Source organism: Mus pahari, chromosome 9 (assembly GCF_900095145.1).
Source record: "Mus pahari chromosome 9, PAHARI_EIJ_v1.1, whole genome shotgun sequence".
NCBI lineage: Eukaryota > Metazoa > Chordata > Mammalia > Rodentia > Muridae > Mus > Mus pahari.
In genome coordinates, this window is record NC_034598.1 from 87,804,622 (window position 1) to 87,825,072 (window position 20,451).

Consider the following 20,451-nt stretch of genomic DNA (forward strand, 5'->3'; position numbering starts at 1 on the left):
TTCTCCTCTAAGGCCTATGACCTACCTAGCCACAGGGATGTTAGACAGTTGGAATTTCCTAACTTTTGTAGTATGATATTACACTGTCGTCTAATTTTTTTCTTTTTCTTTTCTTTTTTAAAATCTTGACTCTATTTCTATGATGCAGTATTTTATGAGTGCCCCGATATCCCATATTAATGTCTACCTCTTCTTCAAAAAGAAAGAAAGAAAGAAAGAAAGAAAGAAAGAAAGAAAGAAAGAAAGAAAGAAAGAAAGAAAGAAAAAAAAACTTTCTTTATTCTGGAGTTAAAAATCATGCCTCTCTGGAAAAGAACATTAAGTAGTTGCCCTAAATTCCCACTGCAGAACATTCTAGGCTTGGATCCTACCTGAAGGTATTCCAAATTGATGAGAGGGACCAAGGAAAGTCATATCATCTCTTATGTTTTCAGTAACAACTGAGTCCATTTGCGCTCTGTTTCCCCACAGGCCCACTTTATGGATGCATGACCAGCCCACGATCAGGAACGGCAGAGCCCACTAATGGGAAGGAAGGGAACTGCAGCACACACCCCTACCCTGTACAGCTGTATTCTTCTCACTTATCAAACCGGTACCTGGGGTGTGGGGTGTAGCTGAAAATCTTCGTAGAACAAACAGGTGCAATTCTCAGACTTCCCTGTAGCTACAAATCAAATATATGACCCAAGAAATGCGAAGAAAGAGCATCTACATAACTGCTAGGAAGTGCTTTTAAGAAGGTACGCCTTTCTCCTAACATTTTTTCTCCTTGAGGGTTCCAGTGTGGAAACAGTGTTGGAGCAGTAGGTCACCATGTTGGGTTATGAGATAAATTTAGGAACACCATGTAGCAGGAGGTTTTGCTACACTGTTTTGGCTCCTAGCAGCTCTCTCTCTCTCTCTCTCTCTCTCTCTCTCTCTCTCTCTCTCTCTCTCTCTCTCTCTCTCTCTCACGCTCGCTCGCTTGCTCGCACGCACGCACGCACACACACACACACGCACATACACACATGCTTGTCTTTTAACATGACTTACTAGCTCAGTGGTTGGACACTTCTAAGCTTTCCATGGTTAGCATGCCCTTCCCTCCCAGGACTCCTGGGTCAACACCTTGTAAATCTAATTTTAACTTTGCTTCCCTGTTACTTTCTGTGACGCCCAATGGTCTTTGCTGCCCAAGAGGCTTCTGAGACCTCTTTCCCTTTACTCCTACATTTCAGATGGTCTCCCCTGTGCAGCTCTAAATCTGTTCCGTCTATGTCTCCCGGATCTGTTCCGTCTCCCGGATCTGTCCCGTCTATGTCTCCCGGATCTGTTCTGTCTCCCGGATCTGTTCCGTCTATGTCTCCCGGATCTGTTCTGTCTCCCGGATCTGTTCTGTCTCCCGGATCTGTTCCGTCTCCCGGATCTGTTCCGTCTATGTCTCCCGGATCGTGAAGATTCTCCTTTCCTCCTCCCGAAACTCTAAGGCTCCTGCCCCAGCTCCTTTTGCCCAGCCATTGACTGTAGGGCAGTTCTTTATTGCCAATCAAATCCAGGTATGGGGCAAGCTTCCTTTAACTTTGCAGGACACTGCAAACAGGTTTTTGTTGTTATTGTTGTTGTTATTGTTGTTGTTTTAGATAAAACAATTAGCAAGAGAACATCAGCCATGAAAACATCAACCATTCATACATTTCAAAGCAGAAAAAAAAATGGAGTCAAGAGAGGAAGGGTGAGGTAGTTGACTGACTGGCATTTTGTAAAAAAGAACAATAAACTGCTAGTTTATCTAAACCCAGGGTTTTGAAGTTTTTTTTCACAGCTACATCTAATCCTAACAAGGTGAGATACAAGGGAAAGACACACAAGGTAGGTTTACCGTTAGGAGAACTGCTCTTTCATCACAAGGACTTAAAGGACACAATCACCTCCTAAAGAATTTTGTTTCTCTCATGTCTTTCTGTTTAATCTTCTTACCCACATAGACAGCCCAGAAATCTGTACATCATTACTGACTAATACCCCCCCCTTACACAAAATGTGATTAAGATATGAAGTCATGCTTTTTTGTCAGAATAATATTTAAGGCTAGCTATTCTGGGAATTCTTAGCAGTACGTAGGCATTCTTGGCTTAGAATGAAATCAATTAGTAAGTCAAGTGCCTCTGATTAAAGGTCTATTAAATGAAAAGAAGATGTGCGTGGATGTAGCATCAGGCACCCTGTCTCTGCAGCGTCAGAGTGAGATCATTGGGTATGGTCATCTGTCCGCTCACGTACTCAGTAAATGTTTGTTGGGTACATATTTAACCAGGCGCTGTTCTAGACAATGACGATGAGGACTGCCAAGGTTACCGTTCCCATTAATTTCACAGTCTAATAGGATCATAAATGGTAAACATGAAGACTAGAAATGAAAAACAGAGAAGTAAAACAAACCTAGCACTGAGTATGACCAAAAAGAAATTAAGTTTTTTGAAGAGCTGTTATGAAAGAGGTTTTAAGGGAGCCTGGTTAAAACAAGAGAGGACTTATTGAACATAGATACTCTGTATTGAGAACTGAGTCAGAAGAATCTACAAATAAGCAGATTCGGGAGCAAAGGGAGTTCCTAATAGAAAGAACCCCTCTCTATAAAATCTCTGGGGTAGAGTTAAATGGGACAGTTCTCGGGAACATCCAGGAGTATACCTAAAGCTACTTGTACCTAAAGGAGGAGAGAAAGGTGCGAGTTGGGGTTAGAGGAACTGCCACTGTTCACACCACTTATGTACTATAATCAGTGGCAGACTAGGGCAAGCTTATCTAGGCTTTGAAGAGCTAACTTTTCAAACATTTGGTAAGCCTAATGCTAACTATCATTGTAACACAAAGATTAATTACATAAACTCACAGTTGAGTAAAGCATGTTTATCAAAACTATGAGACTTAACCCTGAAGTGGAAGTTTCTAGATATGTCAGGTGATACATACTCATGTGGTATTTTGCTGAGGCAAGACCTGTGGGAGCACACGTGATGTTTGGACTCAGCAGACAGTGATGGAGCTTGAATAGATAGTTTTGCAGTGCTTCATTGGTCCCGTGTCTTCGTTTTTGCTGATCTTCACTTTGTGGAGAGAGGCATGGCAGACAACTTCTCCTGGCATCTTGGTTGGACCTGGCCGATCCTACTGACTTAGGCCAATCAGGTAGAGGCCTGGCTGTTTCTGCTAGATAGTGCCACTACTGCTGATTCGTGTTTGGTGTCCTGACACTGCTGAAGTTGGGCTGCTGGTATTATGACAACAGAGATTGGAATCGCCCCCAAAGAATTACTTCTAAACGGGTCCACATCCCCTTGTCCTATTTCATCTTTCTCCCCTGCCTTTGGACAGTGGGCTAGATGGGGGGGGGGAGGGGGTCGAAGTGTTTGAGAACCCTTACTAAAAGTAGGTTTTAAAAAATCTAAGCCTGGCCAGCAGTGGTGGCACACACCTTTAATCCCAGCACTCGGGAGGCAGAGGCGGGCAGATTTCTGAGTTTGAGGCCAGCCTGGTCCACAGAGTGAGTTCCAGGACAGCCAGGGCTACACAGAGAAACCCTGTCTTGAAAAGCCAAAAAAAAAAAAGTCTAAGCCTAAACAACCCATTACTAATACTTCATTATATTTTATTGCCATCCATACTCACAAAGTTATTTATATAGTAGAGACACTGCACGATATGCTCTTGAACGTCACTTCTCACCCATTACATTTCTCACACCCGGGGGCTGCACAGACTCTCAGAGCCAGATGGAAGGTTGAGGTAAGGATACATTTCATGCATGTTTAGTGGGTATGTTAAGTCATTTCATGGACAGTTATGCGAATCTGGGCATTCGGGTATAAAATTGGCTCCTGAAGCATCCGACCATCAGATTTTACAGTCTTGAGGAATCTTCTGTTCTACACCATCTAGTTTTTACAAATTCCTGGCTAGAATTTTTATGAGGCATGTTCTTTTTTGATTGTTTGTTTTTGTTTGTTTAGTGTTTAGGAACTTTATTTTCCTTCCATTTATTTCCCTTTTCTCGGGTGTCTGAAAAGCATCTTAGGATCACTCAGTGGAGGCTCCAACCCCCTCAGTGGCCTATGCTGTAGAAGCTGCCAACCAGTTCTCAATGGCTGACTTGGCACCCCAGTCTTCAGTAGAGAACTACTGAATGTGTACAGTGGGTACTGGCACACCCTCAGACTGGCCAGGCACCTCTGACTGAGCAACAGTTGAACTCAGGAGTTGACTTGGACTACCTGCCCTGAGATTCCTCCTTGACTCCAGTCTTTTCAGCATCAGCCTGCCCCTCTTCAATCTCCCCAGGTCTCTGTAGAAGCAGAGATCAACCGTAATCTCCCCCGGGTGCTCACAGGAGATAGTGTCGTGCATGCAGAGTACTTCCCAGGCCAAGATCCACCACATCAGACCCACAGAGTGAACTCCCTTGTTGCATGGAATAGCGGTGTCCACGTAGCATAGAGAGTCTGTGCTATACAGAGCAATGGTGGACAGGTTGACATAAGCCTCTATGAGCGACGGCTGGTGGTCCACTCTGGAATCAGTCACCACTTTTTTTTAGATCTATTACTGCATCTGAAAGTCAAGATTGGTGACAGACAAACCAACAGAAGGAAAAAAGCCCCAAAAGAATGAAAATCAGGAATCCAGTGGCTTACTCATTCAGTAATCCCATAAGAACACCAAACGGGAAGCTGTAATATTCACACTATGAACTGGGGCAGACCTGTTCAGACCTTATGCATACTGCTTTAGTCTCTGTGAGTTCATAAGAGCTTTGCCCATGGAGATTTAGAGCAGAGGTTCTTAATTGGTGGGTTGTAAGTCTTTTGAGAATCGAATGACCTTTGTGCACGTCAGATATTTTCATGGTGATTCATAACTGCAGCACTGTACTGTTGTAAAACTACAGTTATGAAGTAGCAACAATAAATATTCTTGTGACTAGCGGTAACCACAATATGAGGAACTGTATTAAATGATCGTAGCATTAGGAAGATCTTGATTCAGGGGGTCTTGTTTTCTTGATGTCCTTTCCCCCTCTGGCTCTTATACTGTTTCCACCTCCTCTTCCAACAGTTCCCTGAGCTCTGAGTGGAGAGATTTGTAAACAATCAATAACTTATTTGACTCAGGGTCTATTCCACGAGATATAACCCACATCCCCAGCATTGCTTGGGGTGACCAAGAATCTGAAATTTAGATAGCCCTGGGAGTCAGGGCAAAACCGAATACTACTGTTTTGTTTTTTGTCTGTTTGTTTCAAGAAAACTGTAATGATAAAATGACCCCTAATGATATTTTACTATTCTTATAGATCAGTGCCTTGTTCAGTCATCGTCAGAGAAACTCATTCCTACAGTAGACAGGAACAGATAGTTGTTGTTTTTTTTTAATCTTTATATGTTTTATTTTTTTATATTTTTTTAAAAATGAGTGAATGGCCGGGCGTGGTGGTGCACGCCTTTAATCCCAGTACTCAGGAGGCAGAGGCAGGCGGATTTCTGAGTTCGAGGCCAGCCTGGTCTACAAAGTGAGTTCCAGGACAGCCAGGGCTATACAGAGAAACCCTGTCTCGAAATAAAACAAAAAAAAAAAATGAGTGGATGGATAGATGGATGGATGGATGGATGGATGAATGAATGAAAGCCCTTGCCACTGGAGTAAACGTTAACAATTGAACTGTCACTTATACTGGCTAGGAGACAGACAATCCATACATAGTGACACTAGGAACATCAGCTACTTCACAACAGGACTCATGCTCAGGCAGGGTTGCCCAACATAGAAGGGGCTCCACAGGCTTCTTCTCTGTATGTTTCATTTGGTTATAGTTTAGTGGGACTTTTGGGGGGATAATTTCTCTTGGTTTGGACGAGGATTCTATTATTGTGTTGGGCTTTTGAGACAGAATGTAAAGTCGAGTGGGTAGAAGTGGGAGGAGAGGATCTGGGACTTGGGGGAGAGGACAAGTGTGATCAAAATATATTTAAATTTAAAAGTTTTGTTCTACATGATGTAAACAAAATATAATAAAAATAAAACATAATAAAATAGAGAGAGAAAGAGAAACGCCCGTGATGAAGTGTGAGGTACCGAAGGGTGTGCATGTGGATTCTCTAAAGACGATGCCAGGGAAGGTTAGTGCTTATAAATCTGCAGGGTAATCTTGATTAAGCTTTTCTGAATAGAGTTGCAAAGGAACCTAATGGGAAGAAAGGAGTGGATGCTGGAAAGAGATAGAGTGGGGATGTGGATAGAGAGGAGCCTGAGGATGATGTCACAGCCAGGCCAAGAAGTAGCCTCGGAGAAGTGCAAATGAAGGCAAGAGAGAGACATCCCTGACACTGAGAAAGCTGTCTCTTGGCCCCTTTCCCTCTGAGTCAGGTTTCTGACCAATTACCAGGGCCCTTAGGAAAAGCCATCTCCATGATAATTTACCCATTTCCCCTGCCCTCAAACCACCAGGGTACCTGACCTTGCAGGACAAATACAAATCTCTTATCAGAAAAGATTCAGCCTTCCCTGATTGTCACCGCCTTACCACTTGGCATGCTTCAAGTGAGGCAGCTCCCATCCTTGGCAAAGGAAATGTGGCTTGCTGTGAGAACACATAGAAAATGTGTTCAGTCATATTTGGGTAGGCATGAGATGAAGCTTCCAAGACCGAACGTTAAGCACACCTCAAGCGTTTGGGGAGATGGCTCGCTCAGTCTATAACGTTCCTGCAGCTCAAATATGTGGATCCAAGTTCAGAACAGCAAAAGTAAAATAAAATAAAAACCAGACCCGGTAGTGGTGGGGAGAAAGGAAAGAGGAGGATTCTTGGAGCTCAATGGCCAGAAAGTCTTGCCAAGTGGATGAGCTGCTGGCTCAGTGAGAGATACTGTGTCAAAAACTAAGGTGGATCCTGACGAGGAAGAAGGTGGTGTTCATTGTTGACCTATCATCCTCTGGCTTCCAGACACATACACACACACACATGCACATGTACACACACATACGAGAGAGAGAGAGAGAGAGAGAGAGAGAGAGAGAGAGAGAGAGAGAGAGAGAGAGAGAGAGAACATTTTAGGTATCATCATGTGGCCATCCTAATAGATGGGACCCATACCTCACGGTGCTCTATGGTTAAACTGTATTGCACAAAGAAGAATTAATTAATTGAACTGGGTGATGTGGAGTGCATCCCATTACAGATTTTCCCTTCCACAGTTCCTGCTGCAGTTTAACACATAACCAGCAGGTGGCAGGCGACCCACACGTCGCGCAAAGGAAGACACGTCAATTACCAGGTCCTCGAATCCGGGATGAGAAACCAGTCTAGTCACATGTGAGTATCCAGTTTCTCTAGCAAAGCTGTGGTGAGCAATGGTGTTTCATTCCATTGCACGCTAGTCACGATGCGCCAAAGACCTGGCACTTACCCTGGTCCCTAGCACTAACCATTTGACTCCGGAATGCCTTCTGACTAGCAGGACCCATAATCTGAGCACCATCATTGCCCACACAATGAAGACGGAGGAGGGTGATGTCATTTGCCCCGGGAGGTTATTTTAGAAGAAAGACTAGCAAAGAAAATATATATATACATGAGTTCAAAGCAGAACACTAGAAGGGTTGTGTGGTCCAGCTTGGATTCTCTACGCTGTCAGAACATCTGCTTAAGAGAGAGAGAGAGACTCTGAGTGATTTGAGAATGCATGCAATTTTAACTCATTGATTTTACCTGAAATTTATATGTGGGGGCCGGAATTTGGGTATGTCAGGGCAGGAGTCTAGAGATAAAAGGAAGATGGAGGAACAGGGCCGCTGTCATTTGTTGCCCTGCGGAGTCTCAAGGGACTTTCTTCCCTTCTGTGCTGACTATTCCAGCTACAGCTTCATGGGAAGCAGCTACTGTGACTGGCTGTCCTCCTTTCAAACTTGCCACAGTTCCGTGTAACAGCAATGAGTATAGCAGCCTAAATCGATTTTCCGATTAAACGGTATTTTCTCACACTTGGCAGGACTGATGTATACCTCGTGATGTATACCTCATATTTCACTGCGAGCGTTGTATTTTTCATACATCTCTTGCACGTTCTGCGTGCTTGCCAATGTTGGGATTTTATAAATAGTAAGCCCTTAAATCTTGTCTTTGTTGCTGTCTGAGGTTTCATGAATATGAAATACCCATGTTAAAATTACACCCTAGGGAGCATTGCAGGGACTGGGGTGGAGGGGGGGTCCCAAAGGGATAGGAACTCCACAGGAAGACCAACAGAGTCAACTAACCTGGGACCTTGGGGCTCTTAGAAACTGAACCACCAACCGAAGACCATACATGGACTGGACCTAGGCCTCCATGAACATACGTAGCAGATGCGCAGCTTGATCTTCCTGTGGGTCCCAAACAAATGGAGCAAAGGCTACTCCAAAGCCGTTGCCTGTCCGTGGGATATGTTCTTCTAGCTGTCTTGTCTGGCCTCAGTGGGAGAGGATGTGTGGAAATGTGCAGAGACTTAACACACACACACACACACACACACACACAGAGGGAGAGAGAGAGAGAGAGAGAGAGAGAGAGAGAGAGAGAGAGACTGAAAATTGACTGGCTTTTGACTCTTGCTTGTGCTACAAATGGGCCTACGGAAGAGTGGCCTAGAAGAACCAGGCAGGCAAGGTTCCTGTGCCTGGCCTCCTTCTGCTCCCTCTGAAACCTGTTACTCACCAGTAAACTTTCCATTTGGCCCTCAGGGGCAGCATTCTGGTTTGCCTGAGGTGGAGAGAGCTTCCCCTGCCCACTAATTGATAAGCTAAGATACTCCCAGGCCACACCACAAGGAGTCAGTCTGAGTCTGGACTTTGGGGAGGTGCTGATGGACACAGGACGCGTGGCCACACAATGGGGACACACGACTGACCTCAGACCCTTGGGTTAACTGTTCCAGCTTTCAGGAGGCTGTAGGAGCCTTTCAGGAACTCCTGGATGCCAGGTGCCCCTGTTCTTCACCCACCAGAAGGATCCCCCTGGGCCCTTGAATCTGAAAGCATCTGCAGGCTTGCAGAAACTCCAGATTTCCTGAGCTTTTGAGTCCTACCCTCAGGATATGAGCTAGGGTTCATTCCATATTGTATAAAGAAAACATCACAGAGATGATCTGACTGGGCAATGTGGCTGGGAGCAAACCTTCAGAGGTCTGAGGTGGGCAGGCAGTGGAATAGGGTCACAAGAAGCCCGACCTGGATGAAAGGAATGAAGAGTGCACGGTGGCTGAGGGAGGGAAGGTGTGTGCAAGAAATCAGAATTAAGGAAAAGGTTTGGGGACAGAAATTCCAGAATGAAGGTGGGGAGGAAAAAGCGGAGTTTGGATTTAGGGAGTTTTTTGTTTGGTTCCTGTCTTATATGTAAACTATCACTTGGGCTTAGTGGTAAGTTCTTATCTGCCTTATTAGCATGAGCTGAGCCCAACACACTTAAATGTTCTAATTATTTATTATGGCATCCCATAGGGGTCGCAGCCCAGGGGCGCAGAGCACAAGACTGGGACCTCAGTAGCTGCGCTGCTACCAGAGAGCTCCCTGCTTGCTCCGGACCCTGCAGCAGTAGACGGTGCAGAGTTGATGCGCATCTGAAATGTCTTTTGCCCTACATTCATTTCCCCCCGCCCCCCAGCCCCGGCACGGTAGGATAGATCTGGTCCCTCCAAGGTAACCTGGCTTTTGCTGAACACCAAGTAAGTGGATCGCTGGGATTTGAGGTTGATAGCCAGAGTGTGAGCTTTCCAGGAGGCTTAGAACAATCTAAAGACTGCAGCAGCCCCTGTCCCCACTCTGCTTCTACCCCTTAGTTCCAAGATGGTCCATAAAGGGACGGGGGGGGGGCGATGGACTGAAATCTGGCCACTCACGTCCACAGTTCTATTCACAAAACAGTTTCAAAATAAGTTAACCTCCGCAGGGTGTTTATTCCTCCCCTTCTAATTGTCCCGGTTCCTCCTCCCTCTCCCCATTCCAGTCTGTTTTATGTCCCTCTGCGTTGTGCCAACTATTTTATCTTTATTCCTTCTCTTTCTCTGTCGCCATTCATTCCCTTTTTGTGTGTGTGGCTTCTGGAGCCGATGTGCGGCTCATTACCACCCACTGCAAACTCGCTCCTGTCGCTGAGGTGTTTCTATACAAACTGGAGCGTCCAGTTGTCATATTAATTATTACACTGAGTAATGACTGAAATGGTCAAAATAAGGGGAGACTCAAGAGCGCTTTTTCCTGCTGCTCAAAGATTCAGCAAAGAAGCCTTGCAACAAAGCGCTAATTGGTCCCCAGAAACACTCTGACAAGGCATGGAAGATAGGTTTCACAGAGCCCTGTGATTGTGAGGGGGAAGCTCTGAATGGACCCCACGCTTCTTTTCTAAACTCTCTTGCTGAGCAAAAAAATGGACCTCTGTTTGAATACTGCCCTGATCCTTGAATACTATACCCAGCAGAGAAAAAAATGCACCATTTATTGTAAGTTTTTTTTCCTCCTTCTTCTTCTTCTTCTCAAGCTATTCAGGGGTTCTCTGTGAAGAATCAGCTGGTTTTGTTTACGGTGAAAGACCTTTGCTTTGTTTTCATTCTTGGAGGAGGTGCAGAGGGGGGCGGGGGAAGAAGACCCATGTGCCTAGACAGAGCTGCAGGCCTACTGTAACAAGAAAATAGAGTGTAACAAATCCTACAAAAGTTTAGAATGTATTGATTCTTTGGAGAGCTATATAGATTAACGACCTTCTTTATGCTTATCCAAGGAAGGTATTTAATCATAATGTAAATGGGGCTTTAGAAAAAAAATAAAGAGTTGGCATTAGTTCTCCTTATTTGGAGAACTTCAAAAGCCCCTGTGAGGGTGACTGCAAATTACTGCCCCCTCCGTCCCCCACCTTCCCCCCTTATCCTAAAAGCCACAATAAAATATACTTTGTGCTTGTTTTGTTTCATTTTCTCCAACTTTTTTCTCTTCTTTTTAAGACATATTGAAAAAGTGAATAGCTTCATTAGGAGCCTGGAGTTCTTGATGCAGGTGCAGGCCAGGCTGTTAGGACCAGACTGCTGAGCCAGAGCAAATGGGAGGCTCCTGCTCTTTGGTCCAGGAGAGTGGCCCTCTCTGCCTCTGCTGCACACCTAGCAGTCACACCAAAGTGACCTGGGAAAGGGCATGCCTGACAAGGGGCCATCATTTACGAAATGTGCTTTTTCATTTTCCCTGGGTAGGATAGTACCTAGCACGGGCTTAGGGGAGTTTACTCTCCAGGTCCTGTGTTATGGCTGGCAGGAGCTCTATACCCTCTTTTCTTGGGGCACCTGGGGTTCTTGGGTTCAAAACTCCTCCAACTTGATAATTGCACTAAAAATTTTGTGACCAGGGTCAGAGTCCATGACTTAACTGCATTTTTTTTTCTCTTTACCCCTCATTTAGAAGCCTCTATAAACGCAACTTTATTAAAATATGGTTCCATGGAAAACCTAGTTTAGCTGGGTGGTAGTGGCTCATACATTTAATCCCAGCGCTTTAGAAACCGGGGTAGGAGGAGACCTGAGTTTGAGGCCAGCATGGTCTACAGAGCGAGTTCCATCCCGGACAGCCAGGCGACATGGTATAACCCTGTATCAGAGAGAAGAGAGAGAGAGAGAGAAAGAGAGAGAGAGAGAGACAGACAGACAGACAGAGAGGCAGAGAGACAGAGAGACAGACAGAGACAGACAGACAGACAGACAGACAGACAGACAGACAGAGACAGACAGAGACAGACAGAGACAGAGACACAGAGACAGACAGAGAAAATGAACAGTGAAACGTAACATTCCAGAACACTAAAGGCACAGTCTCTGATCATCTAGGAGGCGCTTCCAAAGGCTCACTAGGAAAGCCTTCTCCCTTTACAGCTTCTCAGCACTGAAAATAGACAAGAACCAATTTAAAATATGGTGCAGCTCAAGGATAATACAAGAAAAACCAAGTGCAGAAACTATGTCCCTTATTATGCTTAAAGACAAGATAAATGTTCCCCTTCCCCCAGAATGTCTATGTTCTGAGCAACACCACACATGGCCCAATGTGTGGCCCTCCCCATCACAGGACAGAAGACTCATTGTGTCCTGCCACGTGGAAGAGTGAAAGAGCAGCTCCCGATATGCATAGGGCATTTTACAAGGGAAACTCATCAGTGACTTCTAACTTCATTCTCATAACAGCTCTGACAGATAGGAAAATGGTGTGCCACTACCCCAATTGGGATAAAGGTATGCAGCTCTTCTATGAAATATCTTATTCCTTCACGTCCAGATAAATGGGACTTTGTTCAAGTGACCTGGTCAAGTAAAGCCCTGGGGACTTGGTTGGAGTCAACCCACTGGGTGGCAAGAGAGCCGCCGCAGACAGTTGATGTGGGACACTGGGCCAGTGCTTCTGCTGTAGCCTCTTTCATGGGAGACTACACGGCATATTTCTATTTATTGTCATCAAGACTGTTAGTGTTTTAAAAATCTCTGCCACCACCATCACTGGTCTTCAAGAATAAAAGAAATGCTTTAACCTTAAGTGCTAGGGAGGGTGAGGGGTGTGTTATTAAATTCCCAATAGTTAGAACAGTTATCACTGTGACAGGCTCCAGAAAGCCAAGAGCTCAGAGTCTCCTGCTCCATATTACTTTGGATCTTAACTATCCCCTAATGAATTAAAAGTATTTTTCTTCAGGGTGATGCTATGGAGTGGTGGTAGAACCTTTAAAAGGTAAGGTTTCCTGGGAGCTTCTGGGGGCCCTGGAAGGGGATTATAGAATCTTCATCCCTTTCTGTATTAGTTCCAGTTTCCATTGCTGTGGTAAAACACCAAGACCATGAAAAACTTAAGGAGGAAATGGTTTTGTTTGTTTGTTTGTTTGTTTGTTTAATCTGTTTGTCTGGTTGGTTGGTTAGTTGGTTGGTTAGTTGGTGGGTTGGTTGGTTGGTTTTGGTTCAAATATTCTGAATCACATTGAAGGAAGAAGGAATAGAGAAATATCCATCGAGGAAACCAAGGCAGGGACAGGACACAGCAACTGCAGAACAAGCCGCAGAAGAATGTTGCTTCCTGGCTGCCCCTGATGCTTAGTCTGCTTTCTTAGACCATCCAGGACCACCTGCCCAGTGTTGCACCACTCACAATGGACTAGGCATCCCCATATCAATCATTAACCAAAAAAGTGCCCACAGGCTTGTCTGCAGGCAATCTGATGGAGGCATTTTCTCAACTAAGAGTCCCCTTCCCAAATATGTCTAGGTTTGTACCTAGTTGGCAAAACCAACCAGTGCAATTGACAATGGAACAACTGCACACAAAAACACATATTTTTTTTGGGGGGGGGGTTCGAGACAGGGTTTCTCTGTTTAGTCCTGGCTGTCCTGGAACTCACTTTGTAGACCAGGCTGGCCTCGAACTCAGAAATCTGCCCGCCTCTGCCTCCTGAGTGCTGGGATTAAAGGCGTGCACTACCACGCCCAGCTAAAACGCATTTATTGAACCATAACTTTTCCTTTCTTGTTCACTCCCAATATTTCCAATCAATATCAAAATATAAACATACCATAACTTTAAAAGTCTCAGTCTTAAATTTTTTAATATTGTAAAAGTCCAGGTTTTCTTTGAATATCCATTATCTCCTTATTTTTGAGATTATAATTTAATGACAATATGTATCCCTTCCCTTTGCTCCTCCTAAGCCCTTCCACATACCCTTCTCTACTCTCATTCAAATGTATAGCCTCTTTTTCATTTTTACTGCATGAAAATATTTCTATGCATATATATTCTTAAATCTAGCCTGTTAGTGCTGTTACTTTTACTATGCTTTCAAGACTGACCCTATGGCACTGGAAAACTCATGTGCTTTCCCCTAAACATCTCTTTAAAAGTTCAAAGTCTCTCCATTCTAGGCACCTATAAAATAAAAAATAAGTTAAATGCTTTCTTACTCCAAGAGAGAAGAATCAGGGTGCAGTTACAATCAAGTCAGAGCAAAGCCAAACCCCAGTAGTATAAATAGCTTAGTGCCCAGCCTGTGGGAAGAACTCATAATCTTATGTCTTCCCAAGCCCCACTTCTCCAGCTCTGACATACAAAACACACAAAACCTATGCCATAGGCTCAGGTGGATCCACTCCACAGCTGCGGCTGTCCAAGACAGTAATCAGAGCCCTCCCTGCACCTCCCCCCCCAAAAAAAAACAACATGGTCAGGCCATTGTTCCTGGGACCTATCCCTATGATAAAGACCATGAGCAAAAGCAGCTTGGTAAGGAAAGGGTTAATTTTACTTTACAGCAATAGCCCACCAGGAAGGAAACATCCAGGACAGGAACTCCAGGCAGGAATCAAAGCAGAAGCCAAGGAGAAACACTGCTTACCAGCTTTGCTCAGCCTCTGACCCAGGGCCACTCGCCCAGGGGTACCATTGCCCACAGTGAACTGGACTTTTCCACATATATCATTAATACTAACAAACAAACAAACAAAAATTCCTCGTAGACTTATAAAATGACAATCTGACAAAGGCATTTTCTCAATTAAGATTATACTTCCCCAGATACGTCTAGGTATCTCAAATGGACAAGAAAAACAATCAAACCTCTTCTCTTGCTCTCCCTTTCCCCCTGGCCATAAAGCAAGTAGATTTGCTAGTCTACGTGTTTCATCCACAGTATGCCATTTCACACAGGTTCAGAACAAAGGGGCCAACTGATCTCAAATTAAAATTCCTAACACTGTGAGCTTAGATGAATCTTCTCTCTTCACAAAACACCTCAGAAGTTTGGTAGTTTTGATACAAAGATGGTGTACACACTCTCTCGCAACTTGTGTCGGAGACGGGTGTTTGAGAATGACTTCACAGGATCCAGCCTCATTCCACAGTCTCTGCTTCTGTGGGGGGTGTGGGGAACCATGGTGCAGATGAAGAAACAGACTTCCGGAGGTCAGTAAGCTGGTGGTGATAGAGCTGTGCGAGTGGGGAGGATCACAGAATTGGCCTGGCTACACTGTGCTCCCCAAACCTATCCTCCTACAAAGAGAAAGCCAAGGCAACGTGTGTGTCTGAGCCACTTAGGAAGTACCACTATTGCTCTAAGAATACTCTGAAATAGCCGCTCATGTCTAGGACATCTCTCTGGGTCATCCTTGTGGACCCTTTAGGATGACCCATCTCCACAAAAAGAAACTCAGCTAGAAGCAATTATCCCAGCCAGAAATGGTGGCCAATGTTCATATTCTCCGTACTAGGGAAGACTGTCAAGAGCTCGAGGCCAGCTTAGGCTACCGGGACACTTAAAAAATGGCTCCAATCATGATTCAAATAATAGCGACGATAACTAGAAGCCATTATCCTAGCTAGTACTTCACCACAATCATTACTGAACTCCAGTCTTTGATCAGAACTGGGGACTTCTGGAGAAAACTACCAGAAGAGTGCCCTCCGCCTAGTTCTGCCTGTGTAGACCCAACCAGAGACTATCCCACGGTGCACCAGAGCAGTCTGAGACCTTTGCCTGCAGTGCTTTGCTTTTTCTAAACTGGACTTGGTTCGGACAGAGAGTGCCAGGCCGAGGGCCCAGGGAATGCGCCTGGGCAGGCACTGTCCCAGCAGCCCGGTGACCGCTGCAGGCACCTCCCCTTCTCTCGCGGTGCCAGCACACGGCCTCAGCGGGCTCCGCTCCCAGTCGCCTGCCACCGGTCCGCCAGGCACACGCCTGGGGCGGGATAGAGGCTACGCCAAGGCCTCCAAGGCGCCTGCGACAGGGCGGGACAAGGAGGGAAGTCTTTCAGTTAGCTCAAATCCTGTCACCCTTTATTCCCGCACAGCCCACAACTTCTTTCTCCAGAAGATCTGAAATATCCCAGAATGCCCTCCTTTCCCATAGCGTCTAGCAAGCATCTTTCAGAGGAGTGTTATAGAGGGCCAGAAACAGATAACCAGGAGTACCTTCCTGCTTACACTTCCCTACACCACTGACCACAATAATCGTGCCTCTGCACAGCCACCTGTCAGTGCGCGAGCGCGCGCACGAACACACACACACACACACCGTTTGTAAGTTGAGGGGTGTCTCATAGTGTAGTTCAAGCTAGCCTCCAACTTATTCTCCTGCCTCAGCTTCTTAGGGAACTGTCAACCTATCCTGTTCATGTCTCCCTATTCTTCCCACCCTTAGCGAGTTGTGCCCGACACATCCAATCCTTGAAGCTGGATGGAACAGCAGTGGCAACCCCGAATGGTTGCAGAGGGAAAGGCTGCTCAGACAGGGTAGAACTTACCGAGACCACAAAGCTAGCGAGAGGACTCGGGCTAGAACTCAAGTTCTCATACAGCGAGTGACCAATACTTTGCTCACTCGTGCAAACGCCCTCCCCTCCTACCTTCCTAAACCTAACGGCAAACATATTTTATTTTTTAGGGTCACCAAAGAATCCTCCGGAGTTACTGCGGAGAGAAGAAATGGGGGGACAAAAACAGAAGCCCAGCCCTCCACTTCCAAGAGTTCCCTTTGCCACTTTGTCTGCCTAAACCTTTCCCTGCATTTTCTTCCAAGTTCTCAGGAGACTCCAAAGACACTTTTCCCTCCAGACTTTCCACCTAGGCACCCCAAGTCCCGGAGTCATTTGCCCCCCATTTTTAAAAAAGGCCCCCATTTCTAGAGCCACCCCCTGGCTCCAGGAGCCACCTCCCCGAGCGCGCGGCCTGTTTATTCAGCCGGGAGTCCGGCACGCGCCAGGCGCACGCACTGCAACAACAAACCCGGCTGAATGGAGAGTTTGCAAGGAGCGGGCGCGGGCAACTGGAGGGGGGGGCGAGAGGGAGGGAGCTGAGGAGGTGGGGGAAGAGGAGGGGTAGTGGGGGTTGCAGCCGCCCGCTGCAGCAGCGGGGAGTGGGGGGCGAGGCGGGGCCAGGGCTGCGCGTGGGGCTGGGTGTCCCATTGAAAAGGCGGCCGCACCGCAGCCGCTCAGCAGTCTCTCACTTCTGGCCAGGGAACGTGGAAGGCGTACCGGCTGGGAGCCGGATAGGGAGGGCGAATTGGGGGAGACGAGAGAGCAATTAGAAAGGGGGTTCAACCAAATAATCCCAGAAGCAGGCTCAAGCCCAGGCTGAAGCAAGGGAGAGCGGGCGCAAGAGAGCGCAGCCCGGGAGCAGCTCGACCTGGCAGAGCGCGCTCGGCGCTGACTTTTGCGGTTGCTTTCCTTTTCCCTTTCCTCTTTTAAAATCGAGAAGGCGCCGGCGGCGGCCGCACACGCGAGCGCCACGCGAGGCTCCCGAAGCCAACCGCGGCGGGAGGAGGGGAGGGAGGAGGCGGCGCAGAGGGAAGACGATCACCCAGGCACCTTTCTCCGCTGCAGCCTGACAACTCTGCCTCCTTCTGCGCGTTTCTTCCCCTTTAATTTTCCTCCGGGGCTCGTTTCTCCCCTCTCCTTTTTCTTTGCCCCCCTTTGATCGTGCTTCGCAGCCCCGCTTCCTTCAAGCGCTCTGCGCACCCTGCGTCCCCAACTCGTTCTCCCCCGCGACAGTTTGGCCCGGCATGGAGAGCTCTGGCAAGATGGAGAGCGGAGCCGGCCAGCAGCCGCAGCCCCCGCAGCCCTTCCTGCCTCCTGCAGCCTGCTTCTTTGCGACCGCAGCGGCGGCGGCAGCAGCGGCGGCCGCCGCAGCTCAGAGCGCGCAGCAGCAACAGCCGCAGGCGCCGCCGCAGCAGGCGCCCCAGCTGAGCCCGGTGGCCGACGGCCAGCCCTCAGGGGGCGGTCACAAGTCAGCGGCCAAGCAGGTCAAGCGCCAGCGCTCGTCCTCTCCGGAACTGATGCGCTGTAAACGGCGGCTCAACTTCAGCGGCTTCGGCTACAGCCTGCCACAGCAGCAGCCCGCCGCCGTGGCGCGCCGCAACGAGCGCGAGCGCAACCGGGTCAAGTTGGTCAACCTGGGCTTTGCCACCCTCCGGGAGCATGTCCCCAACGGCGCGGCCAACAAGAAGATGAGCAAGGTGGAGACGCTGCGCTCGGCGGTCGAGTACATCCGCGCGCTGCAGCAGCTGCTGGACGAGCACGACGCGGTGAGCGCTGCCTTCCAGGCGGGCGTCCTGTCGCCCACGATCTCCCCCAACTACTCCAACGACTTGAACTCTATGGCGGGTTCTCCGGTCTCATCCTACTCCTCCGACGAGGGATCCTACGACCCTCTTAGCCCAGAGGAACAAGAGCTGCTGGACTTTACCAACTGGTTCTGAGGGCCCTCCTGGGAATGGACTTTTGAAGCAGGTATGCTTCGTGTGGGGATGGGCAGAACCTTTCTGGACTGGGTCCCCTTTTCTTTTGGGGAATGGGGGGGGGGTTCATGGAAGATAGGGCCTGTCTCCAGGAACGCAGGGGTGAGGGGAGGTTACTATGTTGTTAGTTTGTCTATCTCAAGTGCTAGTGTGTTAGCTTCAGTCTTGGCCCCTGCGAGTGGCTTTGCCCAAGTTTCCAAGAACAGGAGGTCGAGGTGAGGCGTAGAGACCCTGCGTATTGAGTCCTGGGACTTTGCCCAAAGAGATGTTTTACCTGACAGACTCTCCAAGCCTGAATAGCCTCTACCACACCCCTTCAAATTCACACTAATCTCTCTTGTTTCTGTTACAGAGTGGCAGCAGATCCTGCATCTTTAGTGTTTCTCGCCAACGACGTCAAATGGGGAGGCAGAAAAACAAGGGAAAAAAAAGAAGAAGAAAGAAAACACACAAAGCAGACAGCCAACCTCCAGGGCACCTTGACTAAGATGCAATGTTCTCAGCAAACAGGGGTGGGCTCCAACAGCGTCTCTGCATTCCCATCATTTCCAGACATGAGAAGAGTGACTGGTGTCTGAACCTCTAAGCCTGAGTCACAGATGGGTACCGAACCTGGAGCAAGAGAGTCACACACACACACACACACACACACACACACACACCCTATATTAACTCCCAACCACTAACAGGCAGGGCTGAAAGCGTGCATGTGCAAGTGCCTTCACCTCCCACTCTCTGTCAGAGCTGTCTTAGCCCCCCTGAAACTGGGTTGATGTCTTTCCTCAGTCACCCCCATTCCAGCGATCTATGGACATTTGCCTCCAATGAAGCAATGCCAGTTCTGGGACAGCCTTTCCCTCTCCTGGTGGCCTCCTCCCCAAACCCCACATCACCCTCCCACGGTCTTTGCTTCTGTTTTTTGTTTTTTTTTTTCTTCATAGAATGCTTCCAATCTTTGTGAATTTTTTTTTATTATAAGAAAAAAATCTATTTGTATCTATCCTAACCAGTTTGGGGATATATTAAGATATTTTTGTACATAAGAAAAGAGAGAGAAAAAATTTATAGAAGTTTTGTACAAATGGTTTTAAATGTGTATATCTTGATACTTTAACATGTAATGAGATTACCTCTGCGTACTTTAGATGTGTAGTTCATCTTACAACTGCCATCCCCTCCCCCACCCCCAGTGTGGTTTTGTAAAGAACTCTCCTCATAGGTGAGATCTAAATGCCACCAGAATGACTTCAGCACCAATGTGTCTTACTTCACAGAAACGTGGTTAATGTATTAATGATGTTATTAAAAAAAAACTGTTCAAGGAGAACAAAAGTTTATGCAGCTACTGTCCAAACGCAAAGTGGCAGCCCGTTGATTCCCATAGGTTGCCTTTTGGAAGTTTCTACCACTGCCTTTCCCCCCACACCCACCCCTTATTGTTTTATTACAAACTTACAAAAAAAAAAAGTGTATAACCCTGTTTTATACAAACTAGTTTTGTAATAAAACTTTTTCCTTTTTATATAAAAAGAAGAGAGAGAGAACGGTCAGTTGCCTCTATGTCTTCTTTGGCTCTGTTGTTGTCGTTGTTGTTGCTGCTGCTGCTGCTGCTGCTGCTGCTGCTGCTGCTGCTGGCTAAGCTATCAAAATACCCAAAGGGAGGGTGGTGCCAAGGGTGTACAGTGACAGAACTGAGAGAGATAAGTGCTTCAGCTCTTCCTACTGCAGCAGTATCTTTATGAGGATTGTGTGTGCAAGTGGGGGGGTGGAGGTAGCTCTTCTCTTCCATCCCCCATGCATGTCCACAGCTCCTAGGGAAATACATGGTAATACGTGGCTACACCATCCCACCATACACTATGCATTTTTAACAAATCTCCGAACAGTAGCCTGGGAAGAGATGCTTTTCACCTTATTTCCACTCAGCTCATTTGAGGATATCTTTGTAAGAAGACCGAATGCTGGGAGATCTGAGTTAATCTAGGCCTGGGTCCCTGGAAGGTGCTGAAAGCTGTAGCTTGGACTAGGTCTCCCTCTCTACAAACAAACTCCAGGGATGGGGTTCCAGGCACTTACTTCTCTCTCTCTCTCTCTCTCTCTCTCTCTCTCTCTCTCTCTCTCTCTCTCTCTCTCTC

At 47.0% G+C, this 20,451-nt stretch overlaps 1 protein-coding gene across 1 annotated transcript; it reads left to right on the forward strand.

Moving 5' to 3' along the window:
- The first annotated feature begins 17,013 nt into the window (after window positions 1-17,013).
- Ascl1 (achaete-scute family bHLH transcription factor 1) lies at window positions 17,014-19,859 on the forward strand. Its single transcript, XM_021204998.1, has 2 exons — window positions 17,014-18,308; window positions 18,669-19,859. Exon 1 carries the CDS (start codon window positions 17,582-17,584, stop codon window positions 18,275-18,277), a length of 696 nt encoding a protein of 231 aa, XP_021060657.1. The 5' UTR covers window positions 17,014-17,581; the 3' UTR covers window positions 18,278-18,308; window positions 18,669-19,859.
- The last annotated feature ends 592 nt before the right edge of the window (window positions 19,860-20,451 follow it).